At 41.1% G+C, this 20,393-nt stretch overlaps 1 protein-coding gene across 2 annotated transcripts in view; it reads left to right on the forward strand.

Moving 5' to 3' along the window:
* Positions 1–20,393, forward strand: part of USP54 (ubiquitin specific peptidase 54) — a 134,369-nt gene that overhangs the window by 51,284 nt on the left and 62,692 nt on the right. For both annotated transcript variants that reach the window (XM_087933855.1, XM_087933856.1), the window contains exons 4-6: positions 15,360–15,494; positions 18,151–18,264; positions 18,376–18,458. In XM_087933855.1, coding sequence (XP_087789981.1) covers positions 15,360–15,494; positions 18,151–18,264; positions 18,376–18,458 — 332 coding nt within the window. The remainder of the gene's footprint in view (positions 1–15,359; positions 15,495–18,150; positions 18,265–18,375; positions 18,459–20,393) is intronic.

Genomic DNA, 20,393 nt, shown 5'->3' on the forward strand with positions numbered 1-20,393 from the left:
TGTTAGGAATTCATAATAATTTTTTATCTGTTCCCATATTGATATTTGTTGAGCATAATCCTTACATTTTTTTACCAAATGCAAGAATAATGAATAATTGATGAATAATTTTTATTAGGAGCTTGTTTATTTTTGCTCAGGGAATGGGTAGGAGAAAACTTTCCGGCGGAACAAAACAAGTCACAAAGAATTTGTTTGCTTTTAGGGACTTTGGTGCCAGGATGTAAGACAAGGGGATGTTTTGTTGTAGCTAGAGAAGAATGAAGCTTTTATTTGTAGACTCTAATAATGCCTCTGTCTCACAGTATTCAACCACAAAAATACAAGAGTACACAATAGATACAAACTCAAGGTAAACCGCACCAAACTCAATTGCAGGAAATACGACTTCAGCAACATAGTGGTCAATGTCTAGAATACACTACCTGACTCTTCCCCAAGCCCCCAAAACTTTAACCTTAGTCTGTCTACTTTCGTAATTTCTTCCTCCTACACTCCATTTCTAATTCACACATTACAGCGATCATTAAAAATACTAGCCGCTTCAATCATTAAAAATGCTAGCTGCATTCAAACTTGAATTGTATTTTGCACTCATGGAATATAATTGTATGAAGTACTACTTAGTAATTCGGGTTAGTGAATTAATAAATAGGCTTCCCTTTGGCCAAAAGCTTTATAAATTCTTCTATTTTTTCTGTTACTTAAATCCTATTAATTATTATTTATCAATGTTGCTATCAGCTATCTGTGTTGATAAAATAAGTTTATTTTTTGAGAAAAGCCAAATAAAAATACTACTGACATATAATTATGGTAGTATTGTCTTGAGTCTATAGTTAAGATTTACAAAATAATATAAAGTACATGGTGGATAGGACAGCAATGTCTATGGACAGCTTAATTTAGAAAGCATCAGTCAGTCCATTTCATTAAAATCTACACCAGGTATCTAACCATCTGAAAACATGATGCTACATTCCTATGAAATAAATTAGACAAATAGCTCCTGGCTGACAAACTCAGTTATTCATCCGGACAAATACGGAATATATAAATCATAAAGACCTGTACAAATGCCTATACAGAATGTCTGAAGCTTCAAGTCAAGGCTGAATTAATAATGTGATTATATTGAAAATTAGTGCATTAGCTAGCTTTCAAAAAAGCACAGAATGTTGAAAATATGTTATTTGGATTTAAGCAAGAATGGAAACAGAAGCTCAACCACAAGCTGGTATAGTAGTACAACCATTAAATAATCAGGCTATGAACCAATAATTTTGCACTTCCAGGAGTCAAAAACAAGAGGCTCTGTTGCACACTTGGAATAGAAAGAGCTTGTTTTTATTCCATCATGAATATCTTATTATGAGTGTATCAGCCATCAGGCCCCAGTCCAACAAGTGGGAAAACAAAATGTGTTTGTCTAAAAGATCAAAAACAGCTAAAAAATCTAGGTGATTGCCTAGAAAGAAAAGGGTTGCGTGTAGATGTAGATCAGTAATGGCCTTGGAGTGTCAAAAATTTGGAAAATACCAAAGTTGACAATGCTAGTGTCAGCGTTCCAACCAAACTCCCCATCTCAAATCAGCACTTGGAGACAAAGTTCACCCAAATAAGAATTTGTTAGATAAGTCATTTTGGTACATCTGGGAAAACTCGAATCGGAAATCCCACGTTTTTCCCTGCTAAATTAAACTCATATCCAACCCCCTTATTGATGACCCTCAAGTCACATTCTCCAATCCAACTCTATTCTGAACTCCAGCTAAGTCCGGTCACTCCCCTCCAAACTCCAGCGACTCACCCTTGAGCTCTGGTGAAAGAATGTTGTTGTGGCTATCCTCCCTTCTCACTTTACCTTCATTCCCATGGTCACCCATCCTCCCTTGTAGCAGCCCCAAATCCGATTCAAGATGGATGAGGGGCTGACAGCTAGATTGTCACATGGCTCACTGCAAACAACAGAAAGCAAACCTCCCCACCAATCCCCCAAGCAGTAGTGACAGTAGCAGTGAGGCTAGGCCTGAAATGAGAGCCAGGCTCAATTTCAGACCTAGAGTCATAGCTGCCATTAAAAAAAGCCACCTCACATAATTAAGGTGCACGAACCTTTGTGGAATGATATGATTGCCCCTCTGCCTCAGCACTCCCCAGGTCTACCATGTACTGCTTACCTTCAGGCCACATTCTCTCTCTGTTGACGGGCCCCTATGGCCTACCTGTGATGCTTCCTGATTGCACAAGGACTTTGTTCTTGAAGCAGTTTCAAAGAAGGCTCTTTCCTGGGCTCTGTAGCCTCTAAAAACCAAAGCTTCTCATCCTATCCTTCAACATCCAGGTGTTTTATGGCAGTTACTGATTGGTTGCAATGTAATCGCAGATGTAGAGTGGCTCCAGGCTATAACAGGGCAAGAAAATGTCCCTGAGGGACAGGAGGAAGAGCTATTACCAAGACTATGAGCAGATAGAAGAAATTTGAGTCCAGTGTAAAACTGTAACTGTAGAACAGGGGTGTCAAACTTGATTTCACTGAGGGCCTCATCAGGGTTGTATTTGACCTTGAAGAGCCAAGGGGTGGGCATGGCCATATAGACTCATGTTGGGGGCACCTGCGGTCACCAAGTGATAAGGCAAAACTTCCCTGAGACCCTCCCTCAACCTCATTATAATCTTCCTTTTCTTCTTTTTCCTTCTTTCTCCTTCCTTCCTTCCTTCCTTCCTTCCTTCCTTCCTTCCTTCCTTCCTTCCTTCCTTCCTTCCTCTTTTCTTATTTTTCCTTCTTGCTATCTTTCCATCTTTTTCTTTCCTCTTTCCCTTTCTCCTTTCCTGTCCCTTCTTGCATGCTCAAACGCAAAAGGAGAAACATTTCTCCTTTTGTTTTGTTTTTAGTTTGTTTCGATAGCCCTCTGCCAGCGAAAATGGTGTCAGAGAGCTGCCAGGAGGCCCGTCACAGACAAAAATGGGGTGCGGAGGCCACATGCGCCCCATCCAGCTCCATTTTCGCTGGCAGGTGCATCATGGGCCAGTACTTTGCTGTTTTCAGGCCAGCCCCATGGGCCAGATCTAAGCACCCTTCGGGCTGGATCAGGCCTTGAGTTTGACACTCCTGCTGTAGAACTACAAAACATCTCAGATAAGACACTTCCTACTTCTTACAAAGATAGAGGGAGGGAGTAGGGAAGTACTTTCAGACTTGTAAGATTCTGTTGCTATATCTCTACAAAATAATATTGGCCTGCATGATTTTGGTTTCCTAGTCTGGTCTATGTTCAATAGCTGACACAGGCACATAGGTACTCTTCCATCTTATTTCTTTGTGGGTACTATTCCCAGAAACTTAGTACATCTGAAAAAAAGTACTCCATTTAGCATAAATAATTATTAGCAATGAAAGCTGCCTTTGAAACCTGGTGCCATGTGCCGGAGAGTAAAAAAAATCCATAACTATGTACTAGAATCTTGAGCATCTTTAGAAAATGGGAAATTGAATCAAAGGCAAATTTGGTTGTTGCTCTTCTCTCATTTTAATTTTAAATTATATACATTTCAAGTAGCCAAAAACAAACATGCCGTTGCCCTCCCTAGGAAACCAGAATTTGAATGTTTCAGTATAGACTTTCTGCCTGCCAGTTTTATGCTTCCAGAAAAATATGCTGCTACCAACAGTGGATCTATTTTGGGAATTACAGGAGCAGCAACACCAAGACCACCATCCAGGGGTGAGATTCTACTGGTTCTCACCTATTCGTTAGAACCTGTTGTTAATTTTCTAAGCAGTTTGGAGAACCAGTTGTTGGAAGAAATCTTTTGTTTTTTTCCACTTTACAGGGCTAATCCTGTAAGAAAGGCAGGAAGGAAACATTCTGGTGTTGTTGCTTACAGAAACTGCCTCTCCGTTAACCCTTATTACAAAGCTTCCAGTCTCCGGAGCTTCTCTGGAGTTTTTTTTCCTTTTTTGCTGGTACTTTGCTTGACTTTCTTAAAGGGGAAGGGTTGTTTTAAGCTTTTTATACTGCTGTTGGGAGGAAATACTCCCCCGTTGGAGTTCTTCCAGCTGGGATGCAACGATTAGCACTTTGAAGAAATAATTGAAGCAGAGCTGTCAGAAAGAAGCTTTTAATGACAAGGAACCAAGATGAGTGACATTCAACAAGGCTTCTTGACTAGCTAGAAAGATTGACATTCAAACATGAGTTTACATACCCTTTCTGAGTTTTGGTCTAAAACTAGCTTTCGGTGAAATTTAATTCTGTGCTTGGTGACATTTAATCCTGTGTTTATTGATAGGATAATTTTCCCGATTCAGCATTGTTTGGAAGGAAAAGAGTTAATCTCTGTTCCTGAAAAGAAACTGGGTTGAGAAATCTGGCTAGTTCCTGTGTCTATTTGTTCTGATAATTGTTTAACAAGCAATAGCTACTGTTGTGATTTAGTTATTTGTATTGTGTTTGAATTTTTTTCCTGCCTCATGGTTTCTTTTTCTATCTGGGGAGGGGGTCTTATTTACTGTTTTTGTGATAACCCATAGTCTCAAAATAACCCAAAACCCAAAACATACATTAAAGTCCAGTAATGCCTTCAACTTAACTTCACTGTTTATTAGGCACAGTTTAAAGTCACAAAAGTAAATAATGAGGCAAAAAGAAAACCAAAACAAACCGCATTGACGAGAGTTCCGAAACAAGCCAAGATAATTAATCGTACATTCCAGGAAGATAACTGAGGAGAGTCCATGTGAAGAATGCCAGCAAAGATAAACCTCTTTCAAAGTAAACACTAAACTTTGACTCCAGCAATTCTGACTACACAGTTACAAACTTATATACATAGCTCCCAGCTGCAAGCCATGGTAATCTCCTCCTGAGTAGACCTCACTTTTCCCTGATCCTCTCCTCCCTGCATGACCTAGGATGGATAGGGGTTGGGCCTAGATCCTCCTCTGATTGCTCAGCCAGCCTCTGCTGTTCCCCAGCCTCCACCACCACCTCTGGAGCCACACTCCCACTCCCTGTTGGCTGTTCCTCCTCTTCCTCAGAGTCAGTCTCCACCAGGGGCATGACAGCATTAATGGTATCTGGCACTGTCCTTTTGGGGTGTACTTCCAAGAGGCAGGATGCAAGCTTGGCAGTTATCTTTTTACTGCCTTTCGGGGGGGGGGGGCATGTGATCTTTCTAAATCTGGATGATTTCCTTAGGATATCTTGTGAGGTGAGTGAGACCAACTGGTGTCTTTTAAGTGGTGCAAATGGATTGCTTCTCCTGGGTGTGCTCTTTCTGGAGAGCTTAAATGACCTCTCTGCTAAAGGGTTTCACTTTATGAGCAAGAGTTGGCTGCTGATAGTTATCATTGTGTTATAACTATTTTAATTCCTCAAGGTGCTCTAGCACCCTGCCACATTTGTAACTCCAGCTTGCAGGTATTTTTAATCCAATGATTGGTATTTAGGGCAGCTTTTTTCAAGCAAATAAACTTTTTGTATTTTTGTACAGGTAATCCTTGACTTATAACAGTTCATTTAGTGACCATTCAAAGTTACAATGGCACTGAAAAAAGTGACTTACGACCGTTTTTCACACTTACAACCATTGCAGCATCCTCACAGTCACGAGAGGCCAGGCAAGGAGAAGCACCCCCTCAATGTGAGTGATGTCGAGTTGACCACGCCCAGCCAGTCACATGACCACCAAGCTATGCCCAGCCAGTCACATGACTACCAAGCCACACCCACCAACTAAGCCATGCCCACAGAACAGATTGTTTAAAAATTTGAATCCCACCCCTGCTGCCATCAGAAGGAAATTGAGGCCACACCTGACAAACATTGGACATTGGACTTGAATATATTACAATTCCAAGGCCTTATTTTCCCATTGTAATACATATTTCTTAATTCCATTACATACTTTAACATAATTATTTTGAAATAACACATAGTTCATATTAGTCATGTAACACCTTGATATTTTACTTTGTTCTCAATTAATTATTTGTGAACTTCCATCATGTTTTTGTTAACATCTTCATTATATCCTTATTTTAATCCAACCAGCACATCAAAATTATTTATTCCTATTCCTTCCATAGGATTTTCCAAAATTAAACCAGGTTATCAGAAAATGTCCTTAATTTCACAGCAAAGGTGTATACCCGAGGATTGACAAATAGCATATGTGGCAAGAAAAAATGGGGAAAAATATCAACAAGAAGCCCTACAGGAGGAACTTAAGGAATTGGAAGTAGAACTACAGAACAATCCTCAAAAGGGTAAAGTTAAAAAGAAAATGGAACATATAAGACATAGACTGAATTTGACAGCACGGGAAGACATGGCACAAAAAGTTAAAAGGGCGAAACATTTTTTTTTTGAGCATGCAAATAACCTGGGGAGATGGCTAGCAAATAAAGAAAAGAAAAGGAGAAGAGAATAATATACCAATTGCAAGATGACAGAGGGAATATATGTCACAGAACAGAAGAGAAAAAGAAAATTATTCAAGGTTTTTTTAGGAATTTATACAGTCATGAAAATATAACGGAAAAGAATGTTAAAGAATATTTGGATAAGAAAAAATTAAGCAAAATTGAAGAGATAAAAAGAACGATGTTAAATGAAAAAATAACGATGATGGAAATGGCAGAAGCGGTAACAAAACAAAAGAACAATAAAACCCTGGGCCCAGATGGAATACTTGTAGAACTTTATAAAAATATACAAAAGCCATGAGAGACAAATATGATAGCACTGGCAGAAGCAAAATTACCCAAAACTTGGTCGGAAGTGTACATAGCAGTAATCCCAAAAGAAGAGACAAACCACCAAGAAAGAATTATAGGCCTATTTCTTTATTGAATACTGATTATAAAATATTTGCATCCATAATGGCAGAAAGGCTAAAAAAGGTGTTAACCGAGTTGACACATCCAGATCAAAACAGATTTCTGCCAAAGAGACAGATGAAAAATAATTTGAGAACAATTATAAACATACTGGAATATTATGAAGTACATTCTGGAAGACAAATAGCATTGATGTTTCTAGATACACAAAAGGCTTTTGATAATTTGAATTGGCAGTTTATTATAAAGCAATTAGGAATTAGGAATTTTGGGGGAATTTATAAGAATGGTACAAGCAATATATTCCACACAAATGGCAAAAGTAATAATAAATGGAGGGTTAGCTGAACAATTTCAAATATCGAAGGGAGTAAGGCAAGGATCATCATTATTGTTTATCCTGACTTTAGAAGTGTTACTTGGGCAGATTAGAGGGGGCAAGAAATAAAAGGGCTCAAAATAAAAAAGAGGAATATAAGGCCCAAGCTTTTGCGGACAATTTGGAATTTGTGCTTGAGGAACCGTTAGAATTGGAACCCAAATTAATTTGGAAAATAGAAAAATTTGGAAAAGTAGCAGGTCTTAAAATAAATAAAAACAAGAAAAAGATCATAACAAAAAATCTTACTAAGAAACAGAACAAAGAATTAGAAGAAAAATTGGAAATACAAATTGTTTGAAAAGTTAAATATTTGGCTTACAGCGAAATATTTGGCTTACAGTGAAAAGTATATCTATTAAAGAAGATAATTATACAAAATTGTTAACAAAAATTAAGATGGATTTGGATAATTGGAAGAATTTACAACTCTCGCTTATAGCACAAATTGCCACAATAAAAATGAACATATTGGCAAAAATTTTGTTTCTGTTCCAAGTGACAACAATAAAGTTAGGAAAGAAATGTTTTGAAGAGTTAAACAAATTAATATCAAAGTTTATTTGGCTGGGGAGAAAACCGCGAATAAAGTTAAAATTGTTACAGGACAGCAGAGAGGGTTTTTTGCTCTGCCAGATTGGAAACTATATTATACAGTAGCAGCCCTTACATGGATGAAAGATTGGGTAATGTTGAAAAACAAAAGAATATTGACAATTGAAGGAGACGACTCACAATTAGGGTGGCCCACATTTTTATGGAATGGGAAAAACAAGAAGCATAGTTATTTCCAAAGACACCAAATAAGAAATGTATTGCTATTAATTTGGGAAAAGAATAAAAAAAAATCATTATGACAAAATTCCGATCTGGTTATCAATTATGGAAGCATCAATATATCCAAATGTGTTAAATCTTGATAAGATACTAATGTATAAGGACATCTTAAACAAGCAAGGGATATTAAAAACGAAACACGAATTAAAAGAGCAAGGAATTGAAGTAGAGTGTTGGATGTATATACAAAAACAAGCAAGATTCAAGAAAGATACAGAAAGTCATGGAATATATAGAGAACTATCGCAATTAGATAAGATTCTACAAGGTCCAGAGGAGAAATTAATTTAAAAATCATATAATTATTTGTTGGATTATAAGAAGGAATAGGAGAGGGTTAAAGAAACGATGATTGTTGGGCTATACGATAGAATTGGAGAAATGGGGAAAATGTGGGAAAAGAATTATAAATTGACGATGTCGGCATCATATAGAGAAAATTTGTACAAAATGTTCCTCAGGTGACACTTACCACCTGCTAGATTAGCAAAAATGTTCCCAAACAGATCATCTGAGTGTTGGAAATGCAAACAAAAGCCAAGAACATATTACCATACGTGTTGGACATGTCCTGTAGCGAGAAAATATTGGATAAGGACAAAAAAATGGATAGAAGAAATAATTAAACAGGAAATTGAATTAAGACTGGAGACTTGACTTTTAGGTATAATAATGGGAAAATATTTAATGCTACACTTATTCACAGCAGCAAGAATAACTTATGCACAGAATTGGAAAAATGATAGTATGCCATCAGAGGAAAATACAATAAAATACTAGAGTGTACCGAGATGGATAAGTTGACTATGGAGATAAAGGAAAAAGATGAAACGGATTATTATTTGACGTGAATGTACTGTATGATTGGCTAAATAATAGATATAAAGTTGAATAGAGAAGACAGTAAGGTAATAAGGTAAAAGATATAGTAGATAAAGATAGATTAAGCAACATAGACAAGTGTATAAATAGTTAAGATTTATGTAAAAGTATGTATATCAGCATGAAAGCATTGTAATGAATGGAAATGATGTATATAAGAAAAATTGTTTAATAAAAATTATCTTTTTTTAAAAAAAAAGAAAATGTCCTTAATATATGTACTCCTTTTTCACATCAGCTGTTTTCTCATCATGTCCTATCCATCTCGGTCTATGTTCAAAATTTCAAGGGCCACAATGGATAACAGTGATGAAAGCAGGCACCCATGTCTTGTTCCTTTTTTATTTCATGGGGTTTAGTCAATTCCCTGTTAATTATAATTTGTGCCCTTGTAAATATTTATTGATTTCACCAATATAGTAATTTCCCCAAATCCATATGGTCAAAGAAGGCAATTTAGTCATCAAATTCACCAGTGTTTCCTTCTTTATATTAGTTTGTTTAGTTTGTTTATTTTTCTTTAAAAAATTTTTTTTTAACAAATTTGCAGATAATAGTATTCAAGGACTACTGACTGGTTAAAAAAGTGTATGTATGTATGTATATATGTATGTATGTATGTATGTTTGTATGGTATTCAGCTTTGTTCGGGTATTTTCCCACGTCATTATAGTTGTGCTTTTAAAGTTGTAGCAACGTTTCTGCAGCATCTTATCTGCCATCATCAGGATTCTGTATAATGTTCGTCTGACTCAAAGACGAACACTATACAGACAAACATTATACAGAATCCTGATGATGGTAGATGAGATTCTGCAGAAATGTTGCTACAACTTTAAAAGCACAATTACAATGACGTGGGGAAAATACCCGAACAAAGCTGAATACCATACATGTAAGTACCCGTGAAAACTTAAGAAAACACACACACACACACACACACACACACACACACACACATAAATAAATATACATATACACACACACATATGGATATTTGGTTATTCGGGTTTTCTCCCGCGTAAGATTGGAAGTATCTAGGCAACGTTTAGATGAAGTCTCATTCATCATCTTCAGGCTTGTGTCTTCGGCTTTGTGCTTGTCAGAGTAATGTGAATTTGCAGCTGCTTCTTCCTTTTAACTGCTAGTGGGGCTGTGACTTGATTGGGTGGGGGCTTGGCTGTGTTCTGATTGGGGGGGTGTTCTGTTCAGGTGGGGGCTTGGTTGTGCTCAGGTTAGTCTTAGTTGCTGGGGGATTTGAGCTGGTGAGCTGTGATCCTGCTGTTTGGCTTCGCGTTCGTGGTCGTGCCACATCTTCATGGTGGGTGTCAGTTCGCTTCATGTATGGGTTGGAGGGGTTTGAAGCGGGTAGTGATGCAGCTGCAGTGTGGCTTCTGGTCCGTGGTCATGTCTCATCTTCTGTGTGGGTGTGAGTCTGCTTTCTACGTGGAAGTGTGGTGGTAGCATCTTGGGTGGCCCTCCTGGGTGTGGGTCTGGTGTCATTCTTCATGTTAGGTACTTGTCTGTTCGTGAGGGCGGGTTTGCAAATGGCTGGTAGGCGGGAGGTGTCATTTCATTTATTCATGCTGTGTGGGCATTTTTCTATCTCTATGGCTTCTCTGATTATTCTGTTGTTGAAGTGTTCGGTTTTGGCGATAGTTCTGGTATTTTTAAAGTCAATCTCATGTCCTGTGGCTTTGAGGTGTTGGACCAGGGAAGAGGTCGGTTCTTCTTTTTTGATTGAGTTCTTGTGTTCTTCAATGCATGCACTTATTCTTCTGTTAGTTTGTCCGATGTATGTGGTGGGGCAGGCGGTGCAAGGGATTTCGTATACTCCTTGGTTTTCTAACTCGATTTTGTCTTTAGGGTTTCTTAGGATGGTGGATATTTTTCTGTTTGTGCAGAATGCTGTTTTAATGTTGTGTTTTTGGAGGATCTTGCTGATTTTGTCTGTAGTGCCTTTTATATATGGGAGGAGAGCTTTGCCGTTCTCTTGTTCTCTGTCTTGGATTTTGGTTGGGGTTTCCTTTTGGATTAGGTGGGTAATCTTCTTTCTTTGGAATCCATTGGTTGTTAGCACGTTAGTGAGAGTGTGTAGTTCGGTTTTTAGGTGTTGTTCGTCGGCTAAGCATTTTGTTTTGGAGATGAGTGTCTTGGCTACGGAATTGATCTCTGCTGGGTGGTGGTGTGAGAGTGCATGTAGATAGCAGTTTATATGTGTTTTCTTCTGGTAGATGGTGTGTCCTAGGGAGCCATTGGATCTTTTGTATACCAAGACATCTAGGAAGGGAAGTTGATTGTTAGCTTCTGTTTCCATGGTGAATTGTATTTTGGGGTTTAGGCTGTTGAGGTGTGTGAGGAAGCTGTTCACTTTTTCTTTCCCGTGTGGCCAGATTATGAAGGTGTCATCTACGTATCTGAGCCAGAGTTTGGGTTTGTGATCATATTTTTCTAGAGCTTGTTTTTTCAAAGTGTTCCATGTAGAGGTTTGCGATGACAGGTGAGAGAGGTGACCCCATGGGTGCTCCTTCGATTTGTTTGTATTTTTGTCCATTGTAGGTGAAGTATGTATTGGATAGGCAGTGGTTGGTCAGATCTAGGATGTGCTTGGGGGGGTTGTATTTGTTTTGGATGGCTGTCAAGGCTTCTTTTATTGGCACTTGGGTGAAGAGGGATATGACATTGAAGCTCACTAGTAGGTCGCTGGGTTGTAAGTTTGTTTCTTTATGATTTTGATGAACTGGAATGAGTTTCTTATGTGTGAGTTGATGGATTCTGCATAGGGCTGTAGTTGTTTGGTGAGAAATTTGGCTAGGTTTTGTAGAGGTGAGCCTATGGAGCTGACTATTGGTCTAAGTGGGGTTCCTTCTTTGTGTATCTTGGGGAGACCATAAAGCTTAGGGCATCTGGATGATTTCTCTCTGGGTATGATTCTTTGCTGGATTTCTTCGCTGATGGGGGAGGCTTTTATTTTGTACCTGGTGGATTTTTCTAGGTAGGTGGCGGGGTCTCTTTAGGGGTTTGTATGTGGGGTCTTGGAGTAGGTTGGTTAACTTGGTTTGGTAGTCAGATGTGTTCATAACCACTGTCGTGTTGCCCTTGTCTGCTGGTAGGATTATTATGCTGGTGTCTTCTTTCAGGTTACGTAGTGTAGTTTGTTCCTCTTTGGATAAGTTGCTTTTGGGTGGTTTGCTAGTGCAGAGGATGTGGTGATTTCGAGTCTGATTCTATTAGCATCATCAGGGTTGGTTTTGGTCAGGCTGGTTTCAACTCCGCATATGATGGTTTCTGTGGGGATGTGTTTGGGAGAGACAGCAATGTTGAATCCTTTCTAAAGGACCTTGGTTTCGGCTTCGGTGAGGATCTTGTCTGAGATGTTGTGCACTGTTTGTTTCATGTGTGGCTGTGAGGGGGGAGGAGTTTGTTTCTGGCGTTGTTGTAGTTTTCTGAGTTTGTTGGTGTGTGTGTCTGTCTTGAGAGTGGTCTGTGTTTTGGCTCTCCAGACAGTAAGTTGTTTGGATTTGTCCCAAAGTAAGGGGTGAATCTTGTTGCTGAGTCTGAGGTGAAGTGTGAGGAGATCTTTGTTGATTTGGTCTAGGAGAAATCTTTTTGTGTGAAGTTCATTTCTAATTAGGGCCAATTCTGTTCTTTTTAGGATGCGTTTGGTGGCTGCTGTGTTGGTGTGGAATTTCAATTGGAAGCTTGTGGGAATTAAATTTTGATCTCGGCAGTTGGATAGGAATGCGAGGTCACATAAAATGGAAGCTCTTTGGACTTCAAGTTTTTCATAAGTCCTGGTCAGATGGTGGGTTTCCTCCCCATAGAGGTGCAATATGTGTTTTCTGAGGTTCTCGCGGGTATTTGTATGTGGAGCTTTGGTTATTCAGGTTTTCTCCCGCGTAAGATTGGAAGTATCTAGGCAACGTTTCGATGAAGTCTCATTCATCATCTTCAGGCTTGTGTCTTCGGCTCTGTGCTTCTCAGAGTAATGTGAGCTTGCAACTGCTTCTTCTTTTTAACTGCTAGTGGGGCTGTGACTTGATTGGGTGGGGGCTTGACCGTGTTCTGATTGGGTGGGGTGTGTTCTGATTGGTTGGGGTTTGGCTGTGTTCTGATTAGCTGGGGGGTGGCCGTGTTCTGATTGGCTGGGGGTGTGTTCTGTTCAGTTGGGGGCTTGGTTGTGCTCAGGTTAGTTTTAGTTGCCGGGGGATTTGAGCTGGTGAGCTGTGATCCTGCTGTTTGGCTTCGCATTCGTGGTTGTGCCACATCTTCATGGTGGGTGTCTGTTCGCTTCATGTATGGCTCGGAGGGGTTTGAAGTGGGTAGGGATGCAGCTGCCCTGCGGCTTCTGGTCCGTGGTCGTGTCTCATTTTCGGTGTGGGTGTGAGTCTGCTTTCTACGTGGAAGTGTGGTGGTAGCATCTTGGGTGGCCCTCGTGGGTGTGGGTCTGGTGTCATTCTTCATGTTAGGTACTCGTCTGTTCATGAGGGCGGGTTTCCAAATGGCTGGTAGGTGGGAGGTGTCATCTCGTTTATTCATGCTGTGTGGGCGTTTTTCTATCTCTATGGCTTCTCTGATTATTCTCCGAAAACACAACATTAAAACAGCATTCTGCACAAATAGAAAAATATCCACCATCCTAAGAAACCCTAAAGACAAAATTGAGTTAGAAAACCAAGGAGTATATGAAATCCCTTGCACCGCCTGCCCCACCACATACATCGGACAAACTAACAGAAGAATAAGTGCACGCATTGAAGAGCACAAGAACTCAATCAAAAAAGAAGAACTGACCTCTTCCCTGGTCCAACACCTCAAAGCCACAGGACATGAGATTGACTTTAAAAATACCAGAACTATCGCCAAAACCGAACACTTCAACAACAGAATAATCAGAGAAGCCATAGAGATAGAAAAACGCCCACACAGCATGAATAAATGAGATGATACCTCCCGCCTACCAGCCATTTGGAAACCCGCCCTCATTTGTACCCCTTAGGTACAAATGAGTACCTAACATGAAGAATGACACCAGACCCACACGCACGAGGGCCACCCAAGATGCTACCACCACACTTCCACGTAGAAAGCAGACTCATACCCACACAGAAGATGAGACACGACCATGGACCAGAAGCCGTACCGCAGCTGCATCTCTACCCTCTTCAAACCCCTCCAACCCATACATGAAGCAAACAGACACCCACCATGAAGATGTGGCACGACCACGAACGCGAAGCCGAACAGCAGGATCACAGCTCACCAGCTCAAATCCCCCAGGCAACTAAGACTAACCTGAGCACAACCAAGCCCCCACCTGAACAGAACACACCCCCAGCCAATCAGAACACAGTCAAGCCCCCACCCAATCAAGTCACACCCCCACTAGCAGTTAAAAGGAAGAAGCAGCTGCAAGCTCACATTACTCCGAGAAGCACAAAGCCGAAGAGACAAGCCTGAAGATGATGAATGAGACTTCATCGAAATGTTGCCTAGATACTTCCAATCTTACGTGGGAGAAAACCCGAATAACCAAAGATCCACATATATGTATGTATGTATGTATGTATGTATGTATGTATAAAAAAGCAGTGTGGTCTGACTCAAAAAGACAAGTGCAAGTTGAGGCACTTAAAGTATATTACCCAAATTATGGGAAGTCTAATTTTTTTGGAATTATGCTGTCAAGATTGAACTGCTTTGTTTCTTCAAACCTTAATGCTTTTCAACTTGCCAGTGCGTTGGGGGGAGGGAAGGGGGATTAGAATGCTGAGAATGTGTTTGTGGATTGTAAGAGCCTAGCAACCATCAAGGTCACCACTGCAGGTGCTTGAGAAAGAGATGGGCTGTTCCCATAACAAAAGGACATTTCATAATTGGATAATGTGATCATCCGGGGTGGGAGGAAGAGGAAGCTATTGTTTAACTAGGCAAGCATTTGTGCAGGAAAACCAGACTGGTTTTGATTCTTCAGTATCAAAATGGTGCATCCAATAATGTTTTACCTTTGGGAATTTCAAGCTCCCAAGAGTGTTTCCTTATTTTGCGTTCACTAGTTAGAGAGTTGACATATGCATTGTGAGGGCTCCATGTTGACTACTGTGGCCTGCTCTGCACAACATAATTAAGGACTAGAGAAACTAGAATAAAGAATGGCAATGGGTTTCATAGGATTAAAAATAGAATGCTGTGAAAGGATTAAAGGAATTGTATATATTTAGCCTTAATAAAACAGCTATGTTAGCTTAAGTATCTCGAGATCTTACATAGACAGTAAATAGCTATTCTCCATCCTCCCAGAATGGCAAGAGTAGTCTGTGTATTAACGATTTGGTAAACATAATTACTTTTGGTTCTTTATCAGTATGGTAGAAATAATTTGAGCACTTTAAAATTTCTATGCTTTTATCCATCTAGGGTATCTTTAACCAGTTCCAGTGCAGCAATGACAAAGTGTTACCTTCTGATGCTCTTCGTAGTGCTCTTGCAAAGACCTTTCAAGATGAGCAGCGTTTCCAGCTAGGCATTATGGATGATGCTGCAGAATGCTTTGTGAGTATAAAAGTGATAGAAAGCTGAGAAATTCTAAAAAAACAATTCTGCATTTTGCTAAGTTAGTAAAAGCTGTAGTGTTTGAGGAAGCAACAAATAATGAAGCTCCCCCCATAGTCCAAAAAAACCCCAAGCCTTTTTTTAAAACTACCGTGTATACTCGAGTATAAGCCGAGTTTTTCAGCACATTTTTTGTGCTAAAAAAAACCCCCTCGGCTTATACTCAAGTGAGATTCCCTCTGAAAAAAAAAATGGTGTGGAGCTCCGGAGCTGGGCAACCGCTTCTCTGCTTCCGTGTTTCCTTGCAACTTGTAAGCATGGGGGTAATCGGAAGCAGAAAAGTTCTTGCATGAAGATATATTGTTTTTTCTTTATTTAACTGTTTTTAGGGGGGGGAAAGACCCACCGTCATGTGAGAATGCTCAGACACGAAATCTATCCGCCTGAAAATAAGTGTGTGTGTGCGGGGGGGATTTTAACAGAGGGAAGACATAGGGAGAATGCAAAAGCGACGGAAGATCCTTCAGGGGAAACTGAGGGGAGACTCACCCTTGGTCCAGATGAGCCCCCTTCCCCACCCCTAAGGAAGCAGAGGCAGCCAGCAAGGGCAGGCAAGCCCCGCTTCACGGACTCCGTCCATCCTCGCTCCCACCCACCCACCCACCCACCCAAAGCCACGAAGTCCCCCAATCGCGCAGCCCAGAATCGCCCTCCCTCAGGGGGCAGCAACGATGCCCGGTGTTTCCTGAAACAAGAAGCTCCTCCGTGCAATGAAAGCGCCCTGGCTCTAGGCTCAGAAAACAACGCGAGCCGAGGTGGCTTCATTTCTTCAGCCCCAGCTGCTTTCAGTCCGCTCAGGAGGAGGGGGAGGAGGAGGAGGTGGTGGCGGCGGCTCGCGTTATTTTCCGAGCTCTAGGCTCGCGATCTCAGAAAACAACGCGAGTCGAGGTGGCTTGCTTCTCAGCCCTAGCTGCTTTCAGTCCGCTCGGGAGGAGGGGAGGGGGAGGTGGCGGCGGCTCGCGTTGTTTTCTGAGATCGCGAGCCCAGAGCCTAGAGCTCAGAAAATAACGCGAGCCGCCGTCACCACCTCCTCCTCCTCCTCCTCCCCCGAGCGGACTGAAAGCAGCTGGGGCTGAGGAAACGAAGCCACCTCGGATCACGTTGTTTTCTGAGCCTAGAGCCAGGGCGCTTTCATTGCACGGCGGAGCTTCTTGTTTCAGGAAACACCGGCGTTGTTGCTGCCCCGAGGGGAGGGCGATTCTGGGCTGCGCGATTGAGGGACTTCATGACTTTGGGTGGGTGGGTGGGAGCAAGGATGGACGGAGTCCGTGAAGCAGGGCTTGCCTGCCCTTGCTGGCTGCCTCTGCTTCCTTAGGGGCAGGGAAGGGGGCTCATCTGGACCAAGGGTGAGTCTCCCCCTCAGTTTCCCCTGAAGCATCTTCCGTCGCTTTTGCCTTCTCCCTATGTCTTCCCTCTGTTAACACCCCCCCACACACACACTTATTTTCAGGCAGATAGATTTCGTGTCTGAGCATTCTCACATGACGGTGGGTCTTCCCCCCCCCCTAAAAACAGTTAAAAAAAGAAAAAACAATATATCCTCATGCAAGAACTTTTCTGCTTCCAATTACCCCCATGCTTACAAGTTGCAAGGAAACACGGAAGCAGGGAAGCGGCTGCCCAGCTCCGGAGCTCCACACCATTTTTCTTTCAGAGGGAATCTCACTCGAGTATAAGCCAAGGGGTTTTTTTTCAGCACAAAAAATGTGTTGAAAAACTCGGCTTATACTCGAGTCAATAAGTTTTCCCAGTTTTTTGTGGCAAAATTAGGTGCCTCGGCTTATATTCGGGTCGACTTATACTCGAGTATATACGGTAATCATATTGATGTATTTTCCTTGTTCTTTTTCTTTGTTTTCTTTTTTCTTGGTTATTTTATGATTCCATTTTACTTTCATTTTGTTTAAATTTCGTTTTTATTTCTTCTGGATTTTTGATTGTGAGCTGCCTAGAGGACTGCAGAGATTGTTCTCACACTTTATGATTGCATCATTTAGCAAAAGAAATCCAGTCTCAATTGATAGAGAACTACGTATATTAAAAGAAAATGTCAGTATTGACAATATAAAATTAATTTCTAAAATATTGTGATAAAACTGAAAAAGCTACAATATCTAAACAGATGAGTTTCCAAATTACTACAAAATAGGTTATAAAAATGCTTTTCATAATTTCCCTAGGAAGGCGGTTTCCAATACTCTATTCTCTTATAACAAATATTTTGATTATTGTTCTCTTAAAATGTCAAAACAAAGCCATTATTTTGTTTATTTTCAAGGCCCTTAATTGTATATTATTCCCAGGGTCAGTAAAGCAACTAGAGGTGTTCAGCTATTGATCTATAATTTGACTATTTAGTTAGAACATTACATATATGCCAAACCTAATGAAATGTTAAAGTTTAGCATAATGAATAATGTATTTGATTCTACTTTCATAGAAAGTTAATAAGTGACATATATATACTATATGAGTTGCTGTCAAAAATTGTCACTCCTAGTTTTTAAATGAATTTTAGAACATTTAGAATCAAATTTCATACAACTCAATTTTTAATATTAACCCTAATTTCCTTTTCCTGTTTTCCTGGATGTAGGAGAACCTCTTAATGAGGATTCATTTCCATATTGCAGATGAATCTAAGGAAGATATCTGCACTGCCCCACATTGTATTTCACATCAGAAATTTGCAATGACCTTGTTTGAACAGGTACAGAAAAACAACATTCTTATATTAATCCTGAAATGAAAAAATAGACTTGGAAATAAGCAAAAAATATTTTCTTTTGTTAATATCTAATCATTTATTTATCTGATTTAGTGTGTCTGTACCAGTTGTGGTGCTACTTCTGACCCATTGCCCTTCATCCAGATGGTGCATTATATCTCAACTACTTCACTCTGGTGAGTCTCAAGCTTTTTGCAAAAAAAGAAGAAATTCCTTGGCTTAATTTCCCCCCCTTTTTTGATATTTTGGTATGTATTACCAGCCTTCCTAGGTAAGCCAGACAGGACACATGAATAGATTAGCAAATTCTCCTTTATTATAAGGCTACATTAACATAATCTTGCAAGTCTGAAAGTACAACTCTCCTGTGGTCTCATTTACATTCTGAGAATTTATGAGTATGTTGTTTCCCTGAAGAAAAATCAAAGATTTTACTGAGAACCTTACAAAATAATCAACCTCACAGATTACAACCCCTTTTTTCTCCTAAACATGGGGACCGATGACACAATAATGAATCTAAAAACAGTAACAAGAGATTATGATCAGCTAGGGAAGAAAGTTAAAGAATTAGGACCACAAATGGAGATTTCATCTATACTTCCAACAAAAGGCCAATATCCAATGAGGGAATGAAGGATTTTAGAAACAAACCACTGGCTTAAAAAATGGTGTTGTCAAGAGAACTTTGATTTCCTAGGCCATGGTCTGCATTACCTACATGAAGGGCTACTGGCAAGGGATGGAGTGAGCTTCACAGGAATTGGAAAGAATATATTTGGAAAACGACTGGCTCATCTGATCAGAAAGGCTTTAAACTAAAATTGAGGGAGGAGGGCGGCAATTCTCAAAACCTTTAGATTAGAACCTAATTCCAAGTGAAAGCCACTAGTTAACTAATAAGGAGGTAGGGAGTAAAAGAAGAAGGAAAGGAAAAACACAATAAAGTAGAGAATGATGGAAAGGATGGAAAACCCATTTACAAAGTAGGAGATATAGCAAATATGCCCCCAAATATAAGACGTACAGGTAGTCCTCGATTTATGACCTAAATTGAGCCCAAAATTTCTGTTAAGTGAGACATCTGTTAAGTGACTTTTGCCCCATTTTATGACTTTTTTGCCATAGTTGTTAAGTGAATCACTGCAATTCTTAAGTTAGGAACATACCGTGTTTCTCACAAAATAAGGCTGGGCCTTATGATTTTTTGACCCCCGAAAAAACAGCTAGGCCGTCTTTTCGGGAGTGACTTAATCCCCCCCTTCATCCTCAGGCGGGCGGGCGCCGACGGCTTGGATGTTAGCATTGGTGAGGCACTTTGTATCGGGAGACCTTCTGCCACCATTGCTTTCCCTTCTCCCTGTGCTGCCGCAGCATTTAGAGCAACACCGTGGCGTTTGGTGCAGTCACACACAGCCAGCCAGGGCTCCTCCCTGCAACCGGAGCCACTCGGCTTCAGGCGCTCCTGTCGCCACCTTCTCGGGCATCGTTCAAAGACAAAGCCCATTCCCGGTACGGGTCGGCCCAGCTCTTTCGCTTGGCATGCAGGCGTGCACCTGTGGCTCGCTTTCCCGGCTTTGCCCAGCCCGCATGGCTCTGGTGCAGCCCTGGCAGGATGAGTGGAGGGCCCGGCGGGGAGGCGCTTGCTGCCTTGGTGAGAGCTCCGCCACTGGGTAGGAGGGCCCACCTGTTGGCTGCGCTGGGCGCCCCAGGCAAAGCTCTTCACGCTCTGCCTGGCGCCAGGCAGGGATGGCGGCTGAGCGCTTCTCCCCCGGTAGGTCGATCCTGCGCTGCAGCCCCGGGAGATTTGCCTCCCCACATGGTGTTGGGCTGCCCTCTTGGGCAGGGGAGGCTTTGTCATACCAGTAGTAGGACGTTGTTTTTAAAAGAATTGGCTTTGCCTTCAAAGGCGAAGGGAAGGCAGCGACAGGAGCGCCTGAAGCCGAGTGTCTCCGCTGGGCTCCAGTTGCAGGGAGGAGGCCTGGCTGGCTGCACCAAACGCTGCGGCAGTATGGGGGAAAGGGAAAGCAAGGATGGCGGAAGGTGTCCCGATACGAAGTGCCCCACCAACGCCGAAGTCAATGCAAGCAGCACCATATCCCGGTATGCAA

Source organism: Pseudonaja textilis, chromosome 4, assembly GCF_049901715.1.
Source record: "Pseudonaja textilis isolate UNSWEBS1 chromosome 4, rPseTex1.2, whole genome shotgun sequence".
In the NCBI taxonomy this organism is placed as follows: Eukaryota; Metazoa; Chordata; class Lepidosauria; order Squamata; family Elapidae; genus Pseudonaja; species Pseudonaja textilis.